The 10,713-nt window shown below is 40.2% G+C and overlaps 1 protein-coding gene across 2 annotated transcripts in view; it reads left to right on the top strand.

Annotated features, from left to right (window-relative positions):
- The first annotated feature begins 7,895 nt into the window (after window positions 1-7,895).
- Window positions 7,896-10,713, top strand: part of kcnk4b (potassium channel, subfamily K, member 4b) — a 30,462-nt gene continuing 27,644 nt past the window's right edge. Inside the window, exons 1-3 of one of the 2 annotated variants that reach the window (XM_010785638.1) lie at window positions 7,896-7,956; window positions 9,102-9,231; window positions 9,484-9,763. In XM_010785638.1, the coding sequence (XP_010783940.1) occupies window positions 9,575-9,763 (189 nt within the window). In that variant the 5' untranslated portion in view covers window positions 7,896-7,956; window positions 9,102-9,231; window positions 9,484-9,574. Of the gene's footprint in view, window positions 7,957-8,807; window positions 8,914-9,101; window positions 9,232-9,483; window positions 9,764-10,713 lie in introns of those variants that run through there. The other variant, XM_010785637.1, reaches the window with a different exon arrangement.

Here is a 10,713-nt window from a genome sequence, read left to right on the forward strand (position 1 = left end):
TTGACTCCTTATCTCGCTGATAATGTCTATGCCTTATTTTATGAACGGTTGTGTTGGCTACCTGTTCTGTTCTGTACAGCACTTTGGTCACATGGGTTGTTTTTTAAGGTGCTTCATAAATACATGTGATTGATTGATTGAGGTGTGTGAAGGTGCATTAGTTGAATCTAACTGACGGTGTGTTCAGGTGCTGCCGGGCCGCGGCTCTTCACCATCCATNAAGCTGTTTTTTAGCAGAGGAAATCGGAAATGATTGACTCATCGTACATCACCCATTGGTTTTTGGAATACTGTTTTTAAAGTTCACCTAGTATGCAAAATCCACTTTTTCATGTATTTTATAACACGTGTCCCCTCTGAGTAAAGAGATTCTGAAAGTTTCAGGAAAAAAGATTCTCTCTTTTTGTCCTGATCCATTTATATAAAAACCTGTCTGAAAATGAGCTGATCAGATTTTGGCCACTTTATGATGTCATCAACCATTTATGATGTGTAACCATTAGCCAATAACCAACCAAGGTAACCCCACCACCACCTTATCACCTGAATCTCCTCCTAGAGCACCATTGTGTTCTTTCTAACCAAATATCTCTCAGAGGGGCATGGGGAGTGGCTCCTTATTTTCATCTAAAGTAACAGACTGAGAATCAGCACTTTGGAAACAGGGCTGAAACAGAGGGGATTATGCGATGCTGCAATGATCTGTTTGGTGTTTGGAGCCAAACACTTCAGAGAAATGTTCTGTATCTGAGACCTATAATATATTGATGAAAAACAGCATAATAGGGGACCTTTAAGCTTTGAATTAGCCTTTTTAGCCGCTTTAATCTAGATTTGTTTTATCCAGCAGTGACATCAAAGGGTGGAGCTTAATACTACTCATAAACTGACAAGGTTAAAGATGAAAACAAGCAACCAATACAACACTGTTGTAGCGACCTGTCAATCAGAAGGTAGCCACACCCTAAACCAAACACCTCTTTAATTTAAATGGGATCGAAACGTAAATTAACATCTGCTAAATTGAAGATCACTTGATATTAAATTTGTCAGAAAAATGTTTACTGAATCTGCTAGAGGTGTCAATCAGCTGTTCTCTACTGTTTTTCACACACCTTTCAGCCTGTAACATTTTTCTCAATCTTTCTTCCTTTACACCCTCCTTAGTTAGCTGACTTCCCCTCAAGATTTAAAAGCTTTTCAGGGCCTGGAGGTATTAGATTAAAGTGTAAAGTGGATTCCTTGGCGAATCGATTGAGGTGTAACTGTCCTAGGGCTTCTCAGATACTGCAGTCTAATGTGTTAGACCCTACACACACACACACACAGGTGTTTTCCTCTTCTGGCTGACGAGGCCTTGGTCCGGCAGAGACTTGGAAATGATCAAGTTTGTTATATGAAAATATGGGACTGCAACTGGAATCTTTGTTGGATATGAAACAAAATGTCCTTAGGAAATATGAATTATTTCTGACAGTTGTATTGGAGCTGCCTTTTAAGAGGACATATGATGCTCATTTTCAGGTTCATTTTAGTAGTTCAAAAAGCTCTTTAGTGTTCTCATACTGCCTGTGCTGCAGCACCTCTTTTCACCCTCCGTCTGAAACCACGATTGTTAGGTAGTGATGTCACTATGTTATGGAAGTAAACAAAGGAGTCCAATGGAGGTGTTTCAGGCAGGGGGGGAGTGTGTGGGAGAGAAGCTCCTTCTGGAGGGAACTATGGGATTTTAGCTTTTGCACACAAACCATATAACACACTACAGGAAAGGGAAAACTCCAAAAAGCAGAATAGGGCCCCTTTAATTTATTCTACAGCTCTGTAAGAAATGAAGAGACCCCTGCAAAATGATCAGTTTTTCTTGTTTTACTATTTATAGGTATGCGTTAGTAAAAGTAAAATAAAAAATATACCTTTTATTCTTTAAACTACTTCAATTTAACAGACGCTGGAATGGAATGGCTGCCATACATGAAGAGATTGAGATTTAAGAAACATTTGGAGAGTTCTCTTAATTTTAGCAGAGCTGTATAGAGACTTGTTTGTTTTGTGCCGCTGCCCCTTTATAAAAAACAAACATTGGTATGATGTTTTTCTTTTAATGCAAGTGTGTGTTCCGTTAAATGAGCAAAGTTGCAGACGTTTGCTAACCAATCAATTTCCAGTCCAAGAAGTCCCTGCATCATCAGAATTGGCAGAAAGTGAGCTTACAGCATGAGCATGAAGGCTTAATTGAAAATAAAGTGCTCATAATAGCAGTGTCGTCCTCCGCCCCCCCCCACACACACACACACGTTCCCCCCTCCCTCCATTTATTCTGTTTACTGCACCTTTTAAGCACATCTATCATCAGCCCAATCAATTTGAGCTGTTATTCAAGTGTAGCTACCCTTCAGAGGGTCATCCCTTATCAGATCTCTTTCCAAAAGCTGTCTCGTTTGTTCTCCCAACCGCCTGGACATTAATTCATGTATCGTTATACGCCCAGCTCAACAAAAAAAGTCAAGGGAATTGAAGCCGTCAATCTACGAGAAGTAAGTTTTTCAGATTTTCACATTTCGTTCCATGTGTGTGAGGAGGAGTCTGATAAGTAAGGCCCATATTGTTTATATGGTGTGATATCATAAGAAGAGAGATCACATTATGTCAATTACTGATATCTGCATGATCTTTCGGGAGTGTTTTGTCAATATTTGACTATGAGCAGTCAGGAGTTGCTGACTGATTCATGAAGCAGGAGGGAAATGTTTTGTGCAGGCAATGCAAAAACTACCAAGTAATTGCTTTTCCTGCAGTATTTTCTCCCTGTGTACAATCTAGAGCTTCCTGATTAGCATTGATAACGGCATTTATAAATAATCACCATATATCCTGATTTATGCGCACACAGCACAAGAGAGCAGTTTCATTGGGTTGGGCAGTGTTCAGGTTGTGTGAGAGCTCAGAGACAGCTCCTCTCACACAGATTGAATTGAAGTAGTAAAATGTGTTTAACAGTTTATTTGGTGAGTGCATGAATAAATCAAATCCTGCTACTCGGCAAGACCAGCACAAAGCATGAACATGTGGAGAAAGATGGTTTCAGTTCTTCGAATTAGACTAATTTCACAGATGCATAAAATACATTATAACCAAAGGAGGTAAACATAGTCAGATCTATTACTTAAGTATAAGTAATAATACTTTACTGTAAAAGTACTGCATTTAATATGGTACACAAGAAAAAGTATGTAAGTATGAGGAGAATATACTTAAAGTATAAGGAGTAAAAGTACCCATTGCAGAAACAAACAAAAAATAAAAGCAGCAGAACTTAATTTTTGCGAAGCTGGAACTATAACACGTTTTATTCACCAAAAAGTACCTAAACAATCAGCAAATGGCAGCCAATAAATAATAATAATAGCGGTTCTGAAAGGGTGAGTTTTGAATTCTGATTTGAACATGGTGAGATGCGACGGAGAAGGCTTTGTCTCAGAATAATTGTTTTAGGTCTTACTTAATTATATCGTTGGATAGTTTAATCTACATCAAACATCATATTTTAAAGGTTATTCATATGGCTGTGTGTAAAAATCTGGATCTTTAAAGTAAATAGAGCTATAAAATAAATGCAGTTGGGAAAAAGTTCAAATATATCCCTTTTAATTGCAGGAGAGTAAGTACAGTACTTGAGTAAATGTACTAATAGTTACTCTCCACCACTGATTATAACATTGATGTTAAACCCCTATGACAAACCCAAATACAATGATGTGCTTGCTAGTTTCCTTCTTATGGACAAGAATGCATCTGTGTATTACACTTAACACTGTTTATAGGCGACATGTGCATATATTACTAATTAGTTAACAAATACCAGTCTGCATTTCATTTCTGTTAAATACATTATTTTTACTATACTGCGGAAAAATCTACTTTCCCTTACTCAAAGAAAACTAACATGATAATAAAAACATCAGCATATTATATTTTAAAACAGCATTGATCTTCTCTGTGTATGTCACATGAAATCAATCCCTTTTGAGTTCCTGTATCGTTGCTGACTCCTTGTTCAAAGGGTGTGTCAAACATTTCAACCAATCAGATTTGAGATGATGATCAGCTGATCGACAGAGCAACATAGAGCAAGGTGTTCAAGTGTGTCACTTTCAAAACATGTCCACTTCCTAAAGGGTTCTGGATGTGGATAATGAATATGTGAAAACTTTTAGGTACGTATGTTTACTCGACAGAGGAAAATGACAATCTCTCTTCTGGTTAAACTTGCTAACTGAATGCTTGAAATAAAAAACTATATCTAAATGCAAATATGCTAACATTGGTTCATAATGGCATTGGATATGTTTGACCTATACAGTATAAAGCGTACATTATTGCTCATTCATAGTCATAGAAGTCTGACTGAAATTGAGTTTCCCATAGGAATGAACTCTTGTTTGACTCGCGTGCATACTAAGTTAAGCAAACGGAAGAAGTTCTTTGATATTTTGCTTGAGTAAAAGTATCAATACTACATTCTTAAAATACTCTACAAGTAAAGGTCCCACATTCAAATGTTATTCAAGTAAAAGCAAGAAACTATTGGCATCAAAGTATAATTCAAGTACAAAAAGAGTACTCATTAAGCAGTACGGCCCATTCCTGAATGTAATTGTTGATTTGTTCATGTCCGGAAGAGGATTAGGGCCACATGTGAACATTTGTCTGAGATATGATCAACAGTTAAACTTAAGTACAGTACTTGAGTAAATAATTTACATTCCACCACTGACTATTTGTTAAGGAGTTAGAATAAGCCCTTTAGATAAACATAGTCCTCTTCCATAGAGTCCGCCATGAGGCATCGCCATGTTTCTATAACAGCCCAAAATGGACCAACCAAACTCTGGATGAAGGCCCTCTTAGTTTTCCAACTCACTTAGAAAGGGAGGAGTGAGCGGAGGGGTTTCAGTTGGTTTGATTTGCAACCTCACTGCTAGCTACCGCCCACTAAAACCCTCTTATTGGCCCTTAAACAGGTAGTTGGAGGTAGACAGCTGAACATCCACACCCCCTCATAACTCAGTCATATCAGCCTCACAATGGACTGCCACAGCCTTAAAATAATGCTTACTCTTCTCAAAATCACACGTCTCTTTTGTCATGGGCTGTTGATGAACAAACAGCACAGAGCTCTTCAGACCCCTTCTTCTGAATTTCAGCAATATATTTAGGTATCATTTGTTTGATGGGACTTTTATTATCTCTAGCCTCTTTCACCTGTCCAAAAAAGTATATAAGAATATACTGGTGGCTGCCAGGAACGTCAGCAGAGCCTCCTGGATGTAGATGGAAAAGAGTGCCAAGAGCATTCAATCAGGCTTTATTGGACGAGCTGAATTATTGTTCACAGTCAGTGCTAAGTCTAGACATTAACCATCTATGTCCAACAAACACACAGTCACTGAGTAATAATCAGTTATTTCCACTCTGGATTAGGAACATTTTAATAAAAAGAGATGTCCAGGACAGTTTGACTCATTATGGATTGATCCCCATCTTCTAAACTCCTCCCCAGCAGCCTTTGTGGTCGGTGCAACCACATTGATTCTGTCAGAAGGCAACCTGATGTTTTCTCAAGTAACAAGCCTCATGCCCCCAAATTAGCTATTTAAAATCAAACAAATAATTGTATGATTGATTACACCGACCATTTTATCAGGACAGGGCTGGCCCTAGACATTTTGGTCCCCTAGGCGAGATTAGGATTTCTCCCAGCGCAGCGCCCCTCCAGATCTGGCGCCCTAGGCAACCGGCTAGTTTGCCAGTGCCTAGGGCCGGCCCTTTATCAGGAGATTATATGCATTCACAAGGTGAGGCGGCGAGCTGCTCAGCTGGTTTGCGTTTTCCTTAGAATTGCTTTTTAATGTGAGTTATATTTTTGATCTCCATAGACAAGCCTGACTGAGCAACACGGTCACAGCTTGGGTCTTCAGCACCTTAGCTTTATATTGGTAGTTTTCTTCTGTCTATTTGTCTTATTTTAATATATTTATTTACGTTTTTACCTCTTACAAATGTGGTTTGTTAATGTCAGGTCTGTGAGGCAATTTACTAATACAATAACATTAAAATAAAAAAATGTATTGATATCAATTCACATTAATACATATTAACGTCTTATATTTGTGTGTAATGTTTTTGTATATAAGACATCTTTCCTTGACACTTGAGAACATCTGTTACCATCTTTATGCAATAGCGCCAAGAAAGAAAATTGGCTAATGGTATGCTGCTATGGTTCAGCAACACATGAAAATCCCTGTAACCGTACGCTGCTTTTTTCAATAGCCTCTTTGTCATGTCACCCTCCAAATCAACGCAGCTTTCTATTGTTTGGTATATGGCGCTGAATCATAGTGTCATACTATGTCATACTAGCCACTTTTCAATCTCAGCATCACTCTCTTTGTGTTCAACAAAATATGTAAAGAAGATTAGCAACAAACATTTGTATTCATAACCATCAGATAATGTTTATCATGCTTACACACTAAGCTCAGTTGGTTCACATGCTTTGCAGTATGCCTCCAAATTTGCACCAGTATGATAGCATGCAGATACTAGCATTTAGCTCAAAGCTTTGTTATTATATGTTAAGACAATAATTATTTGGTCATTTTAATGATCATTTAATTCCTTGTTCATAGAACAACCTTTACTGAATGTGTGATGGAGGGTCACACACATGCAGAGTTAATTGTTTTCAGCTATTTTCTTCATTTATGAATCGTACCTTTTTTTCCTTCTTTATTTTCTTATTAATTCAATTCAATTCAAACCGCTTTATTAGCATGACCATAATCCATACAAAAATACACATTTGAAACGAACTGTTAAACTCTGAGCATAAGCAAGAACAACATGTTTTCTTTATTTCTTTTAAGCAACACAAGGAAGGAAAATTCAGTCAACTCATATATTATTATGATTTGACAACAAAAATGATGCAACCCTTACTACAGCATAAAGAGGCTGACTATAAAATAACACTAAATAGAAACCCAGGGATAATCTTTTTATTGATCTATTCTAGACAGTCGTAATTTATCTAATGACAAGATTGAAACCAGAAACGTCCGGACCAACATGTAATTTGTGATGTATGAGAGGAACATGTGAGAATTTACTACAGTGTCCTGGATCTGCCTGAGACACCTTATCCCCACCCCTGTAAACACACACACACACACGCACGCACGCACGCACGCACGCACGCATGCACGCACGCACACACACACACACAGACACACACACACACTGAGAGAAATACAGCAGCAGCAGTTGTGTGGAGCAGACTGTAGAAGATGGGATATTAAAGCAGAGTGATAGGGGCTGAGCTGGCTTCCCCCTGCAGAGTCGACAGTGTAACACCAATCGGCTCTGAGTACATCTCAAACATTGATCCTTTGTATTGATATGACTATAGCCACTGAACTGCATTACACACATTCAATTCGACACTAATTCACAGAAGGAACTGTGGAATATGAATAATTCTGCTTACAAACTGAAGCAAATGAAACTGCCTTATCCCTTTGTATCATCATATCTTTATGATCTATATTCCTTATGTCTTTATATCATCTATCTTTACCTAAACAAGCTGATCTAACTGGAGCCAGTAGTCATCTCCAGCTCTATTCATGTGTCTCTCTCTTTAATTCACTCTCAGATTCTCCATATCAAGTGAGTTTGATTGAGTATCTTTTGCTCTCTTGTGTGCTCAGCAACAACCACCCTCCTCACCGCCACACACACACACACACACACACACACACACACACACACACACACACACACACACACACACACACACACACTCACACAAACCTGTGTGTATGCTGCCAACCTCATGAAACACTATGCATGAGGAGACCGGTACTCTGGATTCTTCTGATCCTTCATTTTGAGGTAAGCACACTCCTAGCTGGACTGTATAGCGCGTTGGTCAGTATTTTACATTTGACGGACCCGGAGGGATCCTAAGTGGTAGTAAAGCGGTCTGCAGCAGTCGGACCAGCACTGTTGGCACTTAATGCAAGCCGTATTAGTATTTCCTCTGGTCTAGTGTGGTAAAAACTGTCTGGTGTTGCAGTCTGAGGTAGGTATGCAGCAGATACCATGCTGTTGATACTTGATTTGCTTCTTTTTTTTTTAGATGTACAGCCCAGAATGTGCTTCAATATGTTTTTGATGTATAAAAAAGTAGATTAATGTGTTTAAGGAATAACAGATGGACAGAAATGTGTTGTTGTTTTTCTTTTCTTTTTCTTGGTTATTTTACAAATGCATGCAGTAAATACAAGTACCAGGCATTTAGAGTTTACATACAGTACACTGCTAACTTTTGGCTGTGTTGTGTTCAATTTGGTAAGTGGACAGTCTCCTTGTGTATTCCCAGCAGCTGTAAAACTGTTTGGAAAGAAGTGTACATTTTGCTGTCACCGTGTGACAGTTTATTGCCTTGATTTTGGATCAAGATCAACAGATCTGCTGACTCAAGGGCTGCACCCACCGAACTTAGGGAGAGGATCATTCGTTTTTTATTGTTTCTTGTTTTAATTCTAGCTTACAGTCTAGTGATGAAGAGATTATTCAGAATTGGCACGCTCCTGATCCAAATGATGAAGATATTTCACTACGATATTCAGGGAATGGGAGTGTTGGATACGTCTAGTTTCTCAACTCTTTGACAAAGTATCAGAGTTCAGAGCCTTGAATCTCTAGTTTCAGTTTTATATGAGAATGCTTTCTTGGTTTGAGCTGACAATGACCATCATCATCGCATCACACTGGGTTTAACGGCTGTACATCAAAGACGTCCTCACCCCTAACACCTCTGAAGTTCATTATCTGCTGTTTTTGGAGGTACCTGCACTTCAACTTGATTATTGATTCAATGCTTATATGTGTCACCTAAAGGATTCACACAATATACGTGTAACCCTGAGTGACACAGCCACGCCTGAGAAATTAACTTGTTGTTGCCTGTCATTAAGGATTGTCTAACAGCATTTGTTCTTCTTAATCAAATAAGTGTCTGTGCTTCGATCTAGTGTCCCCTCCTTCAGAGTGTGAGGTGGACGGACTCCCCAGTGGTTACGGATCCAGGGACTCCATCTTCAGACCTGGAGCGAAGAAGGATTGGAAAAGACGAAGGCGTGGGCAACTAAGGCGGATTGACAGGTAAGCTCAGCCATTATGAGTGCTTCTTTATGTGCATTCATGACTGAGCCACTTGTGCAGTCGAAGTGGTCAAAGTGTTGGTGGACTGGTGTTTCAACTGCTGTTACATTTACTCAGTGTCAGCAGTGTGGGGAAGCCATTTAATGCCTCATGTGCAGCTAATAGTCTTGCCGTCTCGTGCTGGGTTTGCTGTCAGACTGGAGTTGTGGTCGGTATGAAAACGTTGTATTCATGTGGTTGCTGATGTTTCAGCTGCAGCAGCTGGGATCCAATCCATACCAGCCCCGCTGAGTCTGGGAAAGGGAAACAGCAGCCTTCATTCGGACTTGGAGGAGGTTCAACCATGCGCTGCTCCACCCTACTCGGCATCCTCACGGGGGTGCTTCTCTACTTGGTGCTGGGAGCCGTGGTGTTCCGTGCTTTAGAGACTCCACGACAGGAGGGAAAGCACAATCATCTGCAGGACACGCGCCGGGACTTCTTGTTGAACTTCACGTGCATGGGCCCAGAAGACCTCCAGACCCTCATAGAGGTACAGTACAGCCCATGAAACCATGTCCAGTTTAAATGTCTTTAACATTCATGTTGTTCGAAGTCTGTAAATGGGCATATTAGTGACACACCACAAATACTGTTGTTCCAATATTGTGCTGCATAAAGCCTTTTGTTGGGCATGTGACCCCTTTAAATTATACAATACATGTTGGCTCAACAGAGTTGATGGCTGTGAGCCTCTCCGCTCACACAGGGTTCAAATAGGGACGGAAAGAGCAGGTTGGTTGATCACAGGTGTTTATTAGCTCCAAACAAAATATACACGGGTCTCAAACACCAACCTGCTCTTTCCGTCCCTATTTGAACCCTGTGTGAGCGGAGAGGCNGTAGTTCCTTTATAGCCCAACATTAGCCTCCTTTAGCTTAGCGGTGGTGATGTGAAGTCATGTGACCGTGCTGTAGTTCCTCTATAGCCCAACATTAGCCACCGTTAGCCTAGCAGTGGTGATGTGAAGTCATGTGACCGTGCTGTAGTTCCTCTATAGCCCAACATTAGCCACCGTTAGCCTAGAAGTGGTGATGTGAAGTCATGTGACCGTGCTGTAGTTCCTTTATAGCCCAACATTAGCCACCGTTAGCCTAGAAGTGGTGATGTGAAGTCATGTGACCGTGCTGTAGTTCCTTTATAGCCCAACATTAGCCACCTTTAGCTTAGCGGTGGTGATGTGAAGTCATGTGACCGTGCTGTAGTTCCTCTATAGCCTAGGGTGACCAAACGTCCTCTTTTGCCCGGACATGTCCTCTTTTCACGCCCTGTCCGGGTCGTCCGGGGGGGGTTTATAAATTCATGAAAGTGTCCGGGTTTCGCGGACCGTTTGCATGTACTTAAATTGACTGGCGAATTGCACAGAATACTACGGTACTCTGTTGCGTGTGTGACGTAATCCCTGAGTCTGAAGCTTTGTGGGCGGCTCTACAACTACGCTG

The sequence above is a fragment of the Notothenia coriiceps genome, unplaced genomic scaffold, assembly GCF_000735185.1.
Source record: "Notothenia coriiceps isolate Sejong01 unplaced genomic scaffold, NC01 NC01_scaffold00028133, whole genome shotgun sequence".
Lineage (NCBI taxonomy): Eukaryota > Metazoa > Chordata > Actinopteri > Perciformes > Nototheniidae > Notothenia > Notothenia coriiceps.